Below are 20156 nucleotides of genomic sequence, written 5' to 3' on the forward strand. Positions count from 1 at the left end.
ATGTATGCTCACAATACCTTGTTTATTTCATTTTGATCTTTCTTTTCTTTTGAAACTTGTGCTATTGTTTTGGGACCTCAATATCGCAGACAGAAAAAGCTGCTACATAGTTTTTAAAGTTTGGAAGTTTTCAGGATATTATGTCATACCAGATGTGTGCAAATCCAAAATTCTAGTAACTTTCAATTTTGATAATACTTAGTATTAAAAAAAATTGAATTGAAAATAAAAAATACAAATTTCCCAAGTTTCATCAATGTCAGGACAAAGAAACAAATGGAAGGAATCTGTACCAAACTTTAATCATTTTATGTCATAATATTGGTCTGTTGTAAAGTTATGCCCTCTCACTTGGAACATTATTTGAAATTTTGTAATAAATATTAATGGAGTCTACATGATGTGATACTTCATATTTCAAAAAGGACATAAGAAATATTTAGTTTGGGTATCAAGTTTAGCCATTTACAGTGATATTGGATAATGACAGCCTGATTCCACTTTTCCACCAATGTTAGTGAGTCATAGGACCAATACGGTATTAATTCAGGGTCATTTTGGTTTTCGGCATAATTGAGTGCTTTCATTACCTCTGCAACTAATGACATATTGTTTTGTGCTTCATGTTTTGTTTATCTCATCCTTGTTTATCAAAACCATTCCTATGGTATGCATTGGACAATATTTCACGAAGAAAGAGTAGTGCTCTTTTACTGTTAAAATGAAAATAACCTACAGTCAGTTAGATTTCTGTAGCCTCGACCAATCTTTGGATTCATCCACTCTTTCATTAAATTGTTCTATAATACACAGCTGTGGTTTTTTAAGGAGAATATTGTATTTTACATTGAAACCTATTGTTGAATTATCTGCAATTACATTTTAACATTATTTCATCATTCACACATATTATTTATCATTTATATTTTCCAGGTGCTAAAAGGAATTATGTTATTGAACGTTTGTGTCATTATTTGGTATTTATTTATTTTGCGTTGTGTTATCAAGTTTTCTCTTTGCTGTGGTTCTCAATTTTATGTTTGTTTTGTTTCATTTTGGGTGTTTTATTTATTTTCCATCCTTTTTTTTTGGGGGGGGCTTGTTATTGCAGAGCTTTGTTTGATCTCTCTGATGGAGAATGGAGAGGGCATTATGTATACAATTCCACAATGAAAAAGAAAAACATTAATGTGTTTTACTTGTATTTTTTAATCATTTTTTTGCTAGATGGTCAATAAAGGACAACAAAGTGGGAGTTGAAATGAAAAATACAAATAATTTTTCTACAGAATTGGACTTGATAATTTAGGAGAATACCAATCATGTTCTGGATGTGATTGTGTAGTCGCATATAGGAATATGTTCCCTTTTTTATTATTTATGTAGTACATGAGTGTGTGTGTACTTTTCTGTTTCTTATACTATGGCTTTTTTCAACAAATCAAGAAATGATTTATTTAATGAATATAAATCTGAAATGAAATTTCGAGCTGTGTCTCTGTCCTTATTTGAATGATTTGCTTTTTATAGCAGTTTGTAATGGTTGAATTAATGATTTATGATATGTATGATGATAGTCAAGTGTGAAGTTTTTTTAGTATAGGAGATTGAGAAATAAAGATCATGATGGTGGTGATAAAGATGATGATGATGGTGGTGGTGGTGATAAAGATGATGTTGATGATGATGAATGTGATGATGATGATGATGATGAATGTGATGATGATGATGATGATGATGGTATTAACAATAATACTGAAAACAATCAATTAGACAAATTATTATGATAATGGTAATGATAATAAAATCATATTTACTTCAACAATTAGATTTAAGAACTTTGATTTAAGAATTTTTTTGTTATTTGCTTTCTTAGAATGCATCAATATGCAAGAAACCTGCCTGAAGAAATGTATGATACTAAGTCTGTATAATCCACTTTCAGTGATTCTGAATCTCCCTTCTCTCCCTCTCTCTCTCTCTTATTCTTTCTCTCCCTACCCCCCATCTCTCTCTCTCCTATCCTAATGAAGCACAGAAGTACACTTATGTGAAGTCATAGGGTTATCTAGTCTTTATCTCATTAAGACCTTGTACTTGCATAATCAAATTGGACTTTGTTTTGACACTTGACAATATACACCCAGTATACTTTTTTTTGCAATTAATTAAAGTAGTATGCTCAATGACCCAACTAGATCACAGTGTCCGCGAACTGGTATAGAAAAGTAAGTTGTCAGCATATTGTCAACCTTTCAACATTCTGCAATGTTCTTTGGCAGACAAAGTTACATTACGACTGTATTTGAATGATTTTTCATCATGAGTGGGCAACAGGGCCAACTGACTGACAAACAGAGAGAGAAGCTTACTAAGGTAATGTACATTATTTAGTTTATCTAATGTAATTTTAAAAAAAATAGACCGTTGACAACCAGCCATGAATGGCCATCTCAGGCTCACACAGGGCAGGGGAATCCCCCTCCTTGGTCATCTACACAACATGGTAATTAAGAAGCAGGAAGGTAGAGATATAATGTACTTTTGGTTAGATGTTTGGTTTGTTCCTTTCTGTCAGAATAATTTACCTTTGATCCCATCATAATATTACTTTGACCAATTCACTCTGTATTGGAGGAGAGAGCTTAGTGATCAGCAAAAATAAAACGAAAACAGCTACTGATCTAGCTCTAAATATATACCCCTTCAAATGTGTCACGCTGGGGCAAGCGCATTTTCTTCTCTCTATTTTTTGAATTACCTTTTCTATCCCCTCCCCCTCTTTTGTCTTTTTTGCGTCCCTTGAAAGATAGGCTTGGAAGTGGGCCGTGCACGTGCCACCCCCCCCCCACACACACACATACCCTCACACACGCAACTGCTCGCACATACCCTTAGTCTTTCCTTAATCGTTTAATGTAATTACTCCACTGAAAATAAAATTATTTCCTCATGCAATAGAATACTTGCATTTTATAATTTAAAAAAAGGATCTGCTTTCATGAAATTCAATAGGCTGTTTATGATTACCAATAGTGTACAGTGTTTAGCAAATTTGTAGAATCTATGATTGATTACCTAATGCACCGTAAAGACTATCACCCAAGTAAATTATTTGTGTTTATACTGATCGCTAACCGCTCTATACAAAGCCTGATGATATGATTTTCATGTCAAGTTTGATGTTATTTTCATCATTCCAGTTCAAAGACAACTTAAAAGATGTCCTCCAGCCAAGACATGATGACGTCATGCTGCTTAAATTTCTCAAAGGTGGGTAACTTGTTAAAAGAAATTGAGAATATCAAATTAGATCAAGATTTTATTAAAATGTACAGTTCCAGATATTAAATCAAACATAAAAGATGAAAATAAAAAATACACAGAATTGTGACCCATTCTACTATCCCTCCATCCTCCGCCTACCACCCCCTCCCGTCAAAAATGTGATCCATTCCTAAACCAGTAAATTAAGTGATTGCAATTGCATTGTAATGGAAAGAGAACAAGAAAACAAATATGCAAGTGAACATAATACTCCATTCTAAGGTGATTGTATTGAGACAGTAAGAGCGGGATAAAACTATGGAACCATATATTTTCTAAGTTCTGTTGGAAAAAAGTAATATTGCTCTCATTTGATTTGTTACACTTTCTTTATTCGATTCGTGAACAGCGAGAAGATTTGATTTGAAGAAAGCAGAAGATATGTTCAGGAAGGTAAGAGTTTATCTGAAATCTGACCGTCTATCTGTCCTTTAAGTGTTTTTTATTTGTTCTAGTCTCTTAATCACGGGTCAATTAGCATTATTTCGTATATAGCCCATCAGTTTAGTTCTTTAAATTGTGCCAAGATTTGTTCACGTAGATTTTCTCAATTTAACTGTTAGGACTCATTAAAACACAACCTGCACGTGTTTAAGCACATTTTAAATGATATGCACTGCAAAACACTGTTTAAAAAGTTTAAACAATTAAAAAAAAAGTTGAAACAACTTGTTGTTAAAATGACATGCTTAAACAATGTGCTATGTTTTTTACTATGTGGTTTTCTAAATCTTTATCTTTTGTAGTGAGAGGAGAAACGAGTTATGTTACTATCAATCACCGCCTTCATCTTGTAAAAAAGTGCCAAAAATATATCCACTCAAAGAGCGTTTTTACACTTTTCCGTATATCTAATTGGTTATTCGCAATCATTTTAAAATCGAAATCTGATTTATTTTCATAAGCTGCGCAAATTTTAGGGTGAGTTTTAAGCTCTTTGCTATGCAATCTGATCAAAGAATCTTTTATCTTTGAGTCAAGCTCCTGTTAGATAGAATAATGATAGAATATTGGACTTTGAAAATTAACTGAATATGTTGGAAAATAACTAGAGGCCTTGTGGTAAGATATTTTTAGCACTTATCAATCAATATTTCGTTGTTGATACAATATTATGTGAGATAAAAGAAATGTAACGTATTGATCTAGAGCGGCTTCTATATAGGGAGATAAATATATACAAGGTTAATTGCTTTGTAAATTCTATCTCTTCTGCTTTCTGTCTGAATGATAACTCTTATAATGTTTGATCTTTAAAGGATTTGAAATGGAGAGAGGAAAACAAGGTTGATACGGTGATGGAATGGTTCAAAGTTCCAGAGGTGATTCTTTCTCATCTTCATTGATCATTTGATTTGATTTGATTTATTTATTTCCACATTCCAATAACAAAATCATATACAAGTGTAATTATCATTGATTCTTTCTCATCTTCATTGATCATTTGATTCGATTTGATATATTTATTTCCACATTCCATTAACAAAAGCATATACAAGTGTAATTATTTTCTTAGCATAACATAATAAGCAAATGATATAATACATATATACAATCTAATAATCTAATTGAAATATATTTATACCTGATAAAATTCTTTCGTTTTTAATTGTTTAAAAATAGCAGAATATATGTATATATATATATATATACATATATCAACATAATACATTTTGAAATGTGGGAGACCTTTATCTGAATGGTATATTATCTTACCTGTACAAGTATTCCCACCATGCTGTTAACCCTTACATGTATATAAACTTACAAGTAAAAATCAAAACCAAATAAAATTCAACAGCATAAATTTACAGGTCATATTTGTTACCAAATCACTATATTTTGTTTTTTCTAAAGCTGAACAATTCGCAATTAAAAAAGCAAGAATAGGAGGTTGATAACGGTGTCAACGTTGACTTTTTGTTAGTGTTTTCTTAAAAATTATTTCCCTTTTCAAAGAAAACAACATTAAAGACATTAAGACTGGTATATGTAATGTAATACTTATTCGCTCTTCCTTTCCATTTGTTTCATTATCTATTTATTTTTTTCTCGGTCTGCGAACTTTTGGGGGTCCAGTGCTCCCAAGCCCCCCCCATACGCCAGTGCCATTAAGATAATATACTATTCAGATATAACGATTTCCGACGATTTTTTTTTATCTTTCTCATCTCTGTCGATGCATCCCCACCCCTTATATTTTATTTTAGTCAAATGTATTTATTCAGGATGACAAGATCAGTTAAAAACTGTTTTACATCATGGTCCTGACATTAAAAACATAAATACATGTAAATCAATAATATATTATAGATGAGATAAAAATCAGAGTAATATCTAAAAGATTGTGTTTAAAATGATACAATGCAATACAAGAACATTTACAATATGTTATACAAAGAAATAAAGTAAATGTAATTAAATTTAAGTATTTAACAGCCAAAAAAATACACGATTCATGGACGAAATGTATGAATAAATCGTTATAGAACTATATAAAATCCGAATTCTTATTAAACACCTTCAATTAAACAGTGTAAGATATGCTAGAATGCATTCGTTTTGAGACTGTTTCCATTATTTTTTTTTTCAGGTTTTCAGAAGATATTGGGCTGGAGGTGTTAGCGGACTGGACAAGGAAGGTCATGCTGTATACGTTGCCGATTTTGGGAGCCTAGATCCAAAGGGTATGATAGTAAAAAAAAAATCTGATTATACGTTGAACAAAGTCATTGAACTTATGACTGCATCGTGCAAACTATAAGTGTCCCATAATGGTGTAAATGGGTGTATGCGCTTTATTGTATCTCATTGAAACTTGATTCTCATAAAGAAGTTAAAACACTATATAAAACAAGATGAATTTTATCCTGCATTATATGTGATGGACAAACGTGACTAAAAGTGCTTAGGCTTTTGAGCACACATTTTTGACAATGAGAAAGACCGGGAAATGTCTGTGAGGTGAATGCGGTCACATGAACTGTTTTGAAATGTTTAGAAAACCATCTAACATTCCGTTTCCAACCCTATGTTTTCTCATAGAGTAAGATGTTGTTACGAAATAGCTACGAAAATTATGATGATGATAATATTATCAGCTGTACTAGTGCATTGGCGGTTGCTTTGTGTAACGAATACCTGCTTGTTTGTTAACATGAATCCTACACCTTTTCTTTTACCAAGGTCTCTTGCATTCAGGAACGGTTAGCGACATCCTAAAGACCAACCTCTATTACATGGAAGAACTCATGAAACAACAAAAAGATATGTCCAAAGAGGTAATCCATCATGGTTTACGACAGTGGATAAGTATTCATACAGTAATAAAGACGAATGATCCTGCTGGGATGGGGGGGGGGGGGCAGGATCCACTTCACACCTCAATACCACCAATCCCCGCCCAACCCTACCAGTCACCCCCCCCCCCCCTCACAAAAAAGGCAGAAAATTGACCAGTGTCATTATAAAGATAAGCATTTCAGGGTAACAAGCATGATGGAAATATACAATTACATGTTGACAATGATTTATAATGTTTGATGGAATCCATAATAAGTTGAAGTACCAAACTAAAATCGTACAGAAGCACAATATTGAGACATATCATTTCATATGTAAATGATTTAACAAAACGTGGATATGGGCAGGTGTATAACATTTTATTAAGAGACAATAACATAAATTTGGACCCCTTAAAGAGTTTATAAGAATGTAAAGGATTATTTGACTCTATCGAAGCTTTGCCATAACTATTTGCCCTTTCGATAAATGAATAATTACATTGTATCTGCGTGATTGGTCAAGCGATCTCACGTGATTTTATGATGTTTCAAGTCATTACTCAATTTCCTTTATTGTTTCTTCTTCATTGACTGAAATGTCTTTTTTGTAGAAATATGGACAACCTGTAGAGGGCGTCACAGTGATAATTGATCTAGAAAAGATGAGTATTCATCAACTTTGGAAACCAGGTATTGATGTCCTCCAGAAGGTAGGTTCATAGAAATCAGAAGCTGTATATTATCATTTGACAATTTATAATCTAACTGTATCTGCTTGTTATATTTAAAAGTTTAAGCGTATAGGCCTACACATTAACCGGAAGTAATCTGAACTTCTACACTCTAAAAAACGAAGAGCTAATTTAGCTCTTAAAAAGCGTGTATAGTGATTGCACTTTGGAGAGCGGATTTTTCTCGTGCAAATTTGAACTTGACAAATCAGCAGGGCAGTCACTATACACGCTCTTTAAGAGCTAAATTAGCTCTCGATTTTTTTCAAATAGAGTGTAGATAGATAGATAGATAGGCATCCAACTATTGCACCTTGTGTCCAAGGAATTACAATTTAATTGCGTGTACAGTATAAGCAGCCCTAAGTGTAATGCAGAACTGTAGTGCATCCCTCTTAATTTTACGGTCGTTGATTTGAAGTGGATTCTCCAGCGCAAATTAGTGATCTACAAGAGAGCGCCGTCTTATTTTACAATTTTCAGTCCTCTGCACTGACTATTTCAGGTAAGGATTGTAATGGCTTTTAATGAGACCATGGACCTACTAGTAGTACTTGTCCATGATGAGACACACTCTTTGATATCGTTCTCAATGTCGTTTGTCAGGTAGCAGTGATTATGGAACAGCATTATCCAGAGGCAATCTACAGGATGTACATAGTGAAAGCACCCAAGATCTTCCCCATCGCATACTCCCTCGTCAAGCCTTTCCTGAGAGAAGACACGAGGACGAAGATTCAAGTTTTAGGAAGTATGGCTATTCATATATTCTTTTCATAAACATTGATTTATTCAGTATAAGCTTCAACGTTTAAGTCTTACATAGGGTCCTCAAAATTTGATTTAATTTTTTAAATCTATAAAAAGCAAAGACTGTCATTAAGCGAAGAATTCCATATAATCACGTGACAGAAAATCCGATTGGATTGGGAATTGTAGATACACAATGTAGAAAGGCCCGAAAAGACCTGTTTACGATTTATGTACATTTCTGATTAATTAAAATATTTGAAGGAATGAAATACGTTTAAAGAACTTTAACTCGAGATTCAACGATTTTTTTTTTATTTTAATTTGTTTCCGCCAACATTATAATAGGCCAATTCTAGTTTCTACAATGCAAAACTTTAGAGCTTCACAAGAAATATATTTTTTTTAATAAACATCTACTTGCTAAAAATGGATTATATTTTGAACATAAATACAATAATTTTTATTTCCTGAAATGAGTTCAGTAAAAATTCATCTGTGCTAACTTCTTAAACATTCATAATAATTCAGAATTTTTTTTAATACACACGTTTAAAGGTTCTCGGAGAACGAGGAACATTTTAAGCGTATTAAGAAATGCAAATTTTATTTAATTGATTTATTCAAGTCCATTAAAATACATCGAATATACAACAACTATAACAAAAAGACAAGAAGTAAAGAAAAGGAAAGAAATAAAGATACATAGTAAGATGCAAGTAAGATAAGAAAGCTAAGATTGTACAAAGGCTATATAGAGTATACATGCATAAAAAGACACGACATGGGAAACGTAAAGTCATCTGATGTAAATATCTAATCTTAACAGTTTCCTAGTATAAGTAATTTTGTCTTTTGCAGGTAATTGGAAAGAGGCACTGTTAAAGCAGATAGAATCTGATCAGTTGCCAGTACACTGGGGAGGGACTAGGACAGATCCAGATGGTAATACTAAGTGTGAAACATTGGTAGGTCAGTTTATGATTTAAAAAAAATAATGTGATTTGTTTTACTAATCATGGTCATCAACTTATCTGAAGTTTTCAACAATACATATCACTTTTGTGTCTTACATGATTTATTGAAAACGATGCAATTAATTTTTAGAATATTTTTATTTCCTGCAGTATTTTCATCAAAAAGTTGGATTATGCACGTGCTCGTACCTACATTGTATATAATACAAGTTAAAGAACCTTCTTTGCCTTTCGTAAAAAAATAAAGAGTTATTCCGTTGAAGGAATAAATATATTATTTTTTCTGTCATGTTGATTCAGCCAATATTATTTGTAAACAATATTGTGAATAAGAGGAAATTGTTAGTATATAGTGTAAGTCTTTATGAAGATAATGTGTTTGACACTTACATGACACGCACGTTTTGTAGTGTCGCTAAAACATTAACAATCGACCAACCAATCATTCTCTGCATGGAGATAAACCGTTGTATTCTATACGATCTGAAGCAAAAGAGAGTTGTCAAATCCCTTTTTAAAGCCAGGACCCTGGGAACGTTTTTTTTTTTTTTTTGCTTCAGCACTCCCAGCACCCCCGCTTCCCAGGACCATGTTTAAAGCTCCCGAATGTGCAATATTTACATTCATAAATATATTTGGGGTAATAAGCCGGTTGGAAAATATCTTCTTTTTTTCAGATCAAACCTGGGGGCAAGGTTCTTGAAAAGTACTATCAGAAAGGGCGAGAACCATCTCATACTCAGGAGCAACGGGAGGTTTCAAGAGGAGGTAGTCTCGAGTTTGAATATGTCGTCAACAAACCAGACAGTATATTCAGGTTTGTATGCTATTAGGATCTTATGTGTTAATTTCTTTACCCCCTCCCTGGTACTGTAATACAAACTGGATAACATCTTCGTTCACGTAGGGAGGGGAGGTAGGGGCTGATGTGGGGAACATGTTATAATTCATTGAAGTGATTTATAATGTTCATATTTATTATGTGTACATGTTTACAAATCCTTAAATTGAAAAAAAAAGTTAAAATGAAAACGGTGCCCCAATAGTCGAGTCAAGACCGTATCAAGTACAATTAGAAAACTTAAATACTCCAAAATATAGGAAATCGTCGACATTTTTATGACTTTGTGGTCAGGTGGTATTGGCCGGGGGTATTGGGTTTAACCCCTCTGAGTATATGAATTCATATTGTGATATTATTGATTAATTTGACATTCTTGTCGACGAGAATCGATTTTTTTTTACAAGGTGTCATCCTTATTTATATAGTTCTACATGCTTATCACCAAAAACCGTAACAGTTTTATTATTTTAAAGGTATGAATTCCGGACTGAACCAAGTGAAATTAGATTCGGATTCGACCGAGTAGACGGTAAAGGAAAGAAGACGGCCATTTTAAAACTTGAGAAGTATAACAGTCACATGGTCCCAGAGAATGGAGAAATCATGATTGCAGAACCAGGAACTTGTGAGTCAAAATTGAATTCGAAAATATTTGCGATCACGTTACTAAGATACTTCCAACATCAAAGTGCCTATATTGATCATTAATATGTTGGAATAATTCCGGAATGCTATCTGTTCCCCCGTAATAATTACACTGGCTTCGGAAAAACAGTTTGAGGCAGAATCACGACATAGTGAGAGAATAAAATATCATACTTTCCTAAAAGCATTTAAATAATTAGTAAAGAGATTTAGCTTTCCCGAATTCGTTTCCACTTCAGATTAACCAATGGATAGATATGAAAATGGTAAACAATATCAAAGTTCATAATAAACATCATCAGTGACACAAGTAATGAATAAATGATACTAATGTGTATTCATTTTACAATCCAAGTTCTTTATAGTCTTTTAGTGTGATTTTTTTTTGGTGCGGTGAGTTGGCAACAATAGGCCTATATCAAAATTAAAACCAATTTTATTTCATAATGTCATACCAATATACCTTCTTTTAACATGCCTATATTCGTTTCATTCAACGATGATTTTTTTTTTTCAGATGTAGCAAAGTTCGATAATGAAAGCTGGACAAAGCCAAAGAAGCTCTCCTATTGGTTAGAGCTACTAGAACCCACTGACGCAGATCCAGACTTTCAGGAGATGGGTGAAGAGTTTTCACAAATTGATCTTAATGATTAAATTAGCTCAGAAATGCTGATATCTTCCAGATGAAATGTATTCAAGCCAAAACACTGCCCAGTCAGATGTGTGAGTGGGTGTGTGCGCGCGGGTGTGTGAGTTTAGTGTGTGTGTACGTCTATGCCGAATGTGTGGGATGCTTATAAGCACGTCTGTGAGTGTGTTTTCTTAAAATAAGAATTAAACATTGAAATGTGTGTTTGACTCTATAGTTACAGGTGAATGATGATGATGTGTGTGTGCGTGTGTTGAATTATGTTACTCTAGATATAAAGGAGTACGCCAAGTGATCAATATTTACAGTCGCAGAACCACCATGATGGTCAATATAGAATTAACCATCTTATGTTGACAAAAGATATCCGCATTCCATTCACACATAAAATAGAAACTGAAAATCATCTTCTCATCGTATAATTGTGAATATTAACATTGCAAAAGGGTTTTAAGCGATAATATTTTCCATGCGAATTGTTGCACTTGTATAGTGAATGTTTGGTGTGCAAGGGGACATACTGAACGAATTTCATTGTATAAGTTTTTCTTACCAGTTTGAACGTGAAGTGATATAGTGGTTTATAGTTCTGTTATAAATTGACAGATATTTAAGGGGTGATACTTTTGCTCCTTTGATAATATAGTATTTCTGGATCAGAATTTATGTGTCAGTGTGATCAAGAGGGTTTGGTTTGAAGTCTGGTTTTGTGTATTTCTATAATATGCACCTTGGCAAAAGCCATGAAAGTCGGTTTTTGTGTTTCGGATATCATTAAAAATACCGGTAAAGAGGGAGAGGAATTTGTTCTTATTTACCAAAACAAACCAAGATGAAAATATTCGAAAACTCTATTTTTTTTACAATGAAATTATGCTGCATTGTGATAAAAACTTTTGGTCATTTTTATTTCAGTTTTGTTGTGTTTACACCTTAAGCAGCCACCGGTCATTCATCAGATTACTTGGTGTAAAAAAAAATTATACATCATTATATGTCATGTATGTTGTTGTTCCCGCGAACGTTAATCCATGCCCACTACTTCTCTCATTTTCTTCCCGCTAATTTTCTAATATAAAACAACGTGTTCCCCTCAATAACACCGTTACATATTTTGTTATCATATTGAAACCTGAAGCTCATCGTGTCTGGCCTCAGAATGATGATTTACTGTTTTTTTACCTCCCAAAAGGGTCAACGAATATTATTTTCAAACTACCAATGCATATGTACACACTTAAAATGTTGGGCAACATACTTTCCACTGTGATGGATAATGTATGTTGGTAAAAATATATATATTCAAGGCAATTATTATCCAATTGAGCAAATTTATCAACCAATTAGTTTTTATTACCCGATTTGGACAGATTTTAACCCATAGTTGTGTGGAGAGTATGTTGCCCAGTGATGGTTAAAAATTGGGCCTTTTTTACCCAACCTTTAAAGAGTGTGTAAATCCAGTACATTTTACAATTATATAATATCTCGTCGTTCATTTTTCTTGTAATAAAATTTTGTATCATTTTACATGTATTCGTTAACAAAGTACTGTCATTGAAATAAATTGAAGATTTTTGCGTTCACTTTACTCTATCCCGTCTTACCACCAATATTAGCGTGATGATCATGGCGTTGAATGAAGAATTACATAGTTTAACCTCATAAGTGTCAATAAATTTTTCATCAATTCCTAACTGTTTTCGCCAATGTGTTAATTAACAATTAATCATTGTTTTGGCCTTTTATGCTGTGTATTTTCTTCAGAGGTGAGAGTGAGTCATCTGAGCTGTTTAGATCAAAAATGTGTTGCAAATATATAGTATATTCGCTATACATTGGGACATTAGAATACACGATTTTCTATTATGTTCTGGTTGGTGTAATAGATACAAGCATGGACTCTCTCTCTCTCAAAAAAAAAAACAGAGTGAGAAAGAGGGAGTGCACTGTAAAACTGAAGTGTTAATTTAGCACTTCAAGTGCTTGTAAATAATGACTGCACTACGAAAGCTGATTTTCTAGTTCAAATTTGAAAATCGGCGCTCGTAGTGCAGTCACTATACAAGCACTGTAAGTGCTAAATTAGCACTTTATTTTTTCGCATTGTGGGAAGATAACAAAATTGGAAGGGGAATTAGAGGATGAAATGAAGAGAATATATCGTTCACTTGCAGTAGACAGGAAATATTTCTAAGAGTGTAGTTGGTTTCCTATAACAGAAAGAATTCCCTGATTTGTTTACTTATTTTTTTTAACAAAAGACACTTCGATAAACTCTTGTAATTCATTCATTTTCTAAAGCATGAATATCCTTGATTTTTCTTCAGCAGTTTACAGACGTTTTCATTGCACCACTTAATGGGATATAGATACTAATAAACAGACTATCATAATTATAACACGGATATAATCTTGTGTTTGTATCTCCATTATCATAGTTATATGAATTAATTTTCTAAACGCATTACATTATAGTGAAAATGGGTTATCGTGAGAAAGAAGCGCGTTAATGTATTTTTGTGGGGGGGGGGGGTGAACATTAAAACCTAGTGGTCCGGATCTACGAACTCATCATACCATTTCTAACAATAAAAAATGGCAAATCGAAAGAGTCTAGAAACAAACTCCACTAATTTGTCAATGAGGGGATTGAAAGAAAACTCCACCCCAAAAAGTGATTTGAATAAAAAGGGAGATGTTAAACAAGCATAACACTCGAAATTTCATGTAAATTGGATGTAAAAAGCACATCGGTTAATTTAACGAAACAGTTAAATGCACATTCTAGTCAGTATGCAAATGAAGAAACTGTTGACATCACTCATTCACTATTTCTTTTGTATTTCATTATATGAAATATGAAATATTTTTCTCCTCATTTTCATATGAAACAAAGATTTATTCTTCCCTGAACATGTGGTATTACCATTGTTTTAACAGTTATGGTTCAGTAAAGTTGGACCTTAATATTAAAACAGTAAAAAGTGAAGCATTGCATAATTCATACAATAAATGATAAAATAAATAGCGATGGACATCGTCGACTCTCTCAATTAGATGTCACTGAGTTGTGAATGATTACAATTTTTTGTGAGAAATGTTATGCGAAACTTTAAAATGTCATAACTTTCTTATTTTACATCTGATTTGATGAAATTTTTCAGCGTTAGGCTTGTTGGATCTATTCAAATTAATGTTGTTGTTTTTTTTGCTTTGGTGAACGTTAATGACATTTAATAGGTTATGTATTCCTCAATGACTATAAGCAGTTCGAGTTTTTATTTCAAGGTATGTTAACAGGGTGGTGCCTTTTCTTTCTGAAACAAAAACAATGCAAAATCACCCCTCTCATTGTCTACACACTCATCAGACACACATCACACCCCAACACACGATTAAAATTACAACAGCAAGTTACAAGAGATGATCTTAAAGTGATTGTTTAACATTGGTTTGACTTTTAAAAAATCTCAGCTTGAAGGTCACACTTGTCACCTGTGTCTGTGATATGTTACAAAAATGAAGCCCAGAAAAAATTGCGTTCGAAAATAATGATTTAGTGCTTCAAAAATTGAAGTATAAAGTGACCGGAAACACCATCTTAATTTCATCCCATACACTTATGTATACTATTTAGGCGTCTAGAAGACGCCTATTTACAAAATCAGGGTTTGCCTTGTAGTTTTAGCTTTTCATTCTCAATAATGGTTGTTTTCAGGGTTTATTAGTTCTAATACATGCACTTGTACACATGTTTCATCTTGGTTTGAGAATTTTTTAAATCTGCTGCTCACAAAGTTAACCTTTGACTAAAGGAACCATTTTCGTTGATTATGATCTGTTATCATTTACACTGGGATTACATTATTCATTTCTCTGTTAGCCTTCAAACTCTTCTGAAACTTCGCCCAGAATAATTCTTGTCCATCTTCATCATCATCTACCCAAAGCAGGTAAGGTTTGTTTCGACTCAACAAAAGCCTGACAAGATACGGGAGGCGGTCATTTTCTATATCCTCCAAGAATATGAGTATAACTTTCTCCAACTTGGTATCATTCATATGTTCCACTGACATTCGGAGCTTGGTCATGAACCAAGGATCCTTCACTGACTGGTTGCTAAGCAATAAAACCGTTTTGTGACTGTTTTCGATGACGTCACATATGGCATCAAGATAGAAAAACCCTGGATGTAGATCTCTATCCCCGAAGACGATATGTTCTAAGTGTGGCATCCTCTCTTCCAGGAACGGTTTCATGCTGTCATTGACCCACTCCTCATTATCTTCGTGAAACATCAAGTTAAGCTGATACTCGTAGTCATCGGCTGTACGATCTTCAATAAACTCTTGATACCCAACGATGGCTAACTTCAAAAGGAACATCTTGTAGTTCAACCACCACCGCTTCACATATACAAGAATTCCTACTGACAGAACAGTCACGACGGCCAGAGATACACCTACAATAAGATATACATCGACTCCGCAGTAATCTTTTGGGTTAAACGACCAAAGAGTCTGGTTATTCAATGTTCCCAACGAGGTACTAGAACAACGAGTGTCATTTTTCTGATAGAAATCTACATTCACCTTTTCTATCCACTCCCGGAACCATGCAAGCTGACAAGTACATGTCAAAGGATTGTTCGCAATGACTAATGTTTGTAGATTTATTGGAAATACTGTAAAGGGGTCTATCGTGGAAATTTGATTGTTCTTGACGGATAATAATTTGAGATGCGATGTTCTGGAAAATAGATGTTTCCCAATCACCGCAACAGCGTTAAATTCTAGCCTGAGGATACGTAAATTTGTTAAATCGTGAAAAGATTCTTCAGGGATATCTTTGAGGTAGTTCACTGCCAATGATAGCTTTCTCAGTGACGATAAATTCCTAAACATCCGGGAATCGATGCGTTCTATTCGACAGTCGGTTAGATCTAATTCCTGAAGATTGTAAAGTGGAGTAAATGCGTAAGGAGCTGAGTGGAAATCATTAAAATGATTGTGTTGAATGTTAAGAATGACCAATGAGACAAGACCTGAAAACGATGGCACACGGCTCTTGAATTGAACTAAATCTTCTGTTTGGAGATATGTTCTGGACAAATTTAAAGTTCTCAGGGCCCACGTATTTTTAAATTGGTCACGAGATGAAATATCTAAGCGGCTTGCAGAATATGACAAATCTAGGAAATTCAAGCGATGCATATTGCTGAAACAACCATTCAAAGTAATTTTGATCAAATCTTCCATGATGATCCTTTCTAAATTATAATTTTGTTCAAATGCATCCAATGAAATATCGAGAGGTTCACGGTTCCTTGTTAAATCAAGAACTCGTAGGCTACTTAATCCGATGAACGAATTTCTGTTGATAGAACGAACATCATTATTACTTAGCGTTAAACTTTGAAGATTGGATACATTCCACGGTACGGGATGTATGTCTTTAATGTTGCTTTTGTAGACTATCAGAGTTCTTAGTCGCTGACTTCCGTTAAACCAAGAAGGATCTAACTCTAAAAAATTGTTATGTGACAAATCAATTCGTTCAAGTTTCTGGGCACAGGCAAATGAGTTACAGGGAAGAGTTTTTATTTTATTCACAGCTAACCTCAAACTAACCAGCGACTTAAGTCCACAGAAGGAATCCTCATGCACACTAGTGATACGATTTGATCCAATGTCTAGAATTTGCAGATGTTCAAACCCTCGCAGGGCATAACTTGGGATAGTTGATAGTTTATTGGATTGAAGGTAAAGTTTATTCACACCTGGCAAAATATTATTTGGAATATTCGATATATTCATGGGAATAATAGATCTTATTCCTGACCCAGTTATAGTCGCTTTGACTATCGCTTTATTACCAATGAAAGAAGAGGTGATGAATTCATGTAATTCTATGCGATTGATGAGTAAATTGACTGCAGGCAAGTATGTGAAAACACCACGGGGGAGACTCTTTATTCGGTTAGCAATTAAGTAAAAGCTATCAATGTAACAATCCTGCACACCTTCGAAATCTTCCTTCTCTACTGCTGTGATTCTATTGAAAGACAAATCAAATCGTGACACATTTTTACATCCAACGTCGCCATCTTCCCCTACAGAATGTATACTTTGCCTAAAAACAGGAGAAATTTCAGTTAGTCTATTGTGATGAAAGATTAGCCAGGAGATGTGGATATTTTCATCCAGGAGGGAAATAGGGAGGAACCCTATTTTGTTGTATTGGAGCATCAATATCTTAAGATACGTAAGACCATGAAACGTTTTATTGTGGATGAAGTCTATAGAGTTATAACTACAGTCTAGAGTATGAATCAGTGAGTAGTTCGTAAACGATGTATCCAAGAGCGCAGATATGTTATTGTCAGATACGTTAAGAGAACGTATATCATGGGGAAGGTTTTGAGGAATCGACGGGAGATCACGATATGAGCAATTGGCCGAGTGTTCTGTCAAGTTCAAAGAGCATGTATGATTAAGTCTCGTGTTGATATCATCCATGCCAGCATCCACTCTCACGCCAACTAGGAGTCCATGGAGAAGCATGAATATGACTTGAAGAGTCTGGTAAAGAGCCATCATGCACTTTCAACCAACAGGTCACAACGAGTCCTTATTCATGCAAGAAAACCGAAGAAAATATATCGAATGAAGTTCTTTTGCTTTCCTTGATTGCATCATAAAGGAATATTTGCACATGGTTTCGGAGGCTATATCTGCTCACTTTAATATGATGACATCAATGAAGCATAGTTTTATCATATCATGGATGTCGTCATTCCTAGATGTCACAAGTAGATTGATTTCAATTCCCCACAATATTTTTCATTTTATATACCAAACTGCTCAATGCTCCACTGGTATAATATGTTTTATATAAACATACATACAGTGGTCTTTCGCAAAGTACATTGTACATCATATCATGGATGTCGTCATTCCTACATGTCACAAGTAGATTGATTTCAATTCCGTTATTCCAGTATTTTCCATTTTACATACGAACTGCTCAATGCTCCACTGGAATGTTTTACATAAACATACAAAGACAGTGGTCTTTCGCAAAGTACATTGTACATCAAAATAAGCGCAGTTAATCATTCAGTGGTTCTTACAAAACAGAAAAGTATCGGTTGATTTCCAAATTTAATCTTCTTAACCTCTGCACAGGCATAGCCTACATCAATTTAAGGACGATGTTCTAGTTGAGCTTTCAGTCCTTAGGTTCGTTTTATGATTCCGATTATTATGGATTTTAAATGTACCAGTGAGACAAGAGCCAAACATGCCTATGGTACACGGTCTATTATTCGCCAGTTAAAATCACGTGACCGACAATATGAGGAAATGAAAGATTGAAACTCGCACTTGGCAAAATTGTACTTTAACAGCTGAGACAACACAATTCGCGTTTATCGATACAGAAAACAAGCTGATAAGCAATGGATATCTATTTGGTTTCAATCAGCGATATAATATATCGAGTCGTAGATTAAAAAGACAATAGATAAAAAAATGTTATGGTTTCGATATAACATAGATGATTTCCAACCTGTGTTCTAAGATAAAGGCGGGTAATATATTTACCGTTTTATATCATCATAATTATTATTATTATTACTTTAAATATTATTGTTATAATCATCGTTATTATAATTATTATCATTACCATTATTGCTGAGGTTATTCATATTATGATTATGATTATAATTATTTGTTATAATTATTAGGGCCACATAATTTATTCTACAATGACATTGTGACAAAGTCGACTTTTTATTTCATGATATTTAGCGCCCTCTATCGGTAATGTTTTAATTTTGTTTATTGTTTAAAAGGACAATTTCAACACCTATCTTACCGTCAATTGAGTAATATTATTGAATATCAGAAAGCTATAAAAAGAAAACGCTAATTATAGCACATTTCATACCTGGAAAATTGTTTCATACCTTAAATAATAATAAATCAGTTATTCTTTTTATTTTGTCTTGTTCCCGACCAAATTACAATTCCATGTAAAGTCAACAAATGCATCTCATAAAATACATCCTGATTTTCTATAAACTGCACTTTTATTTCACATAAACCATACGATAACGATTTTAGGACATACACATTCTTATACTGGAATAGTAACCAACACTTGATGATTTGCCAACATTTTGGACACGTGCACTGTTAAAAGTTCCTGCAGCAGAGTCTCGAGAACACCTGTAATCTTACCAGATTGCGTAATCTTACAGAAAATTGGTATTTGGTGTATGTAATCTTATAAATTTGCTTAAATTAAACACCATTCCCCCCCCCCCCCTTTTAAACAGACCTGTTCTGTAAAATTGCACAAAAATTCATGTTTTATGAATTTACAGAATGATTTTGTTATTGTTTTCTGCAAAATCTTTTTTTTCTGTAAAATCACGATTTTTAACAGTGAAAGAGAGGCTTTAAAATAATGCTCCAGTGGTAAAAGAAAACAAAATGAACAAAGCAAAGAAAGAAATAGATATTTTACAGTAATACTTTGCAGAATATGCTTTCTGTTAAAATTACTTGTAACACACCTCTTAAAACGCTTTCTTTTTAAACACCCTGATGGTTTGAAATCATATCTGACAATTGTAAAACATATCAAACAAATACTAATAAACCTTATCTATCATTATAACACAGTTTGCCTACCATGCACGTATAGACACACAGTGTTTTATGCCCCTCCCCTGTTCGAAGTGAGGATGAAAATATCTCTCCTTTAGCTCAAGAGGGTTTTTTATCAAAGAGAAAAATAATAACGAGCCGATCAGAAAAATTAGAGAGAAAGAGAGAGCCAAATATCCTCAAATATAAACGTCAAAAGTTCGTAAATTCTACGGATGAAAAAAAAGATTAATTGTCACGATACAATTTTGTAAGAATTGAATGTTTG

At 33.6% G+C, this 20156-nt stretch overlaps 2 protein-coding genes across 2 annotated transcripts; one reads left to right on the forward strand and one right to left on the reverse strand.

Annotated features, from left to right (window-relative positions):
• Window positions 1-2190: 2190 nt before the first annotated feature.
• On the forward strand, window positions 2191-12485 carry LOC121409026 (SEC14-like protein 2). The gene is made up of 12 exons (XM_041600810.1): window positions 2191-2376; window positions 3204-3273; window positions 3677-3720; window positions 4587-4649; window positions 5921-6014; window positions 6514-6608; window positions 7223-7321; window positions 7949-8093; window positions 8954-9060; window positions 9747-9886; window positions 10387-10538; window positions 11076-12485. The coding sequence occupies exons 1-12, from the start codon at window positions 2323-2325 to the stop codon at window positions 11213-11215; spliced, it is 1203 nt and encodes a 400-aa protein (XP_041456744.1). The 5' UTR covers window positions 2191-2322; the 3' UTR covers window positions 11216-12485.
• A 2488-nt stretch (window positions 12486-14973) lies between these two features.
• Window positions 14974-18608, reverse strand: LOC121409635 (slit homolog 3 protein-like). Its single transcript, XM_041601543.1, has one exon. It carries the CDS (start codon window positions 17810-17812, stop codon window positions 15062-15064), a length of 2751 nt encoding a protein of 916 aa, XP_041457477.1. The 5' UTR covers window positions 17813-18608; the 3' UTR covers window positions 14974-15061.
• Window positions 18609-20156: the final 1548 nt, after the last annotated feature.

This window comes from Lytechinus variegatus, chromosome 2, assembly GCF_018143015.1.
Source record: "Lytechinus variegatus isolate NC3 chromosome 2, Lvar_3.0, whole genome shotgun sequence".
Classification (NCBI taxonomy): domain Eukaryota; kingdom Metazoa; phylum Echinodermata; class Echinoidea; order Temnopleuroida; family Toxopneustidae; genus Lytechinus; species Lytechinus variegatus.

Excerpts from the sequence above, each read along its gene's own strand:
- LOC121409635 (XM_041601543.1), bottom strand. The coding sequence starts at position 17,812 with ATGATGGCTCTTTACCAGACTCTTCAAGTCATATTCATGCTTCTCCAT.
- LOC121409026 (XM_041600810.1), top strand. The coding sequence starts at position 2,323 with ATGAGTGGGCAACAGGGCCAACTGACTGACAAACAGAGAGAGAAGCTT. Across the intron at positions 6,015-6,513 it reads TGGGAGCCTAGATCCAAAGG|GTCTCTTGCATTCAGGAACG; the intron begins GTATGATAGTAA and ends TCTTTTACCAAG. Across the intron at positions 7,322-7,948 it reads GTATTGATGTCCTCCAGAAG|GTAGCAGTGATTATGGAACA; the intron begins GTAGGTTCATAG and ends GTCGTTTGTCAG.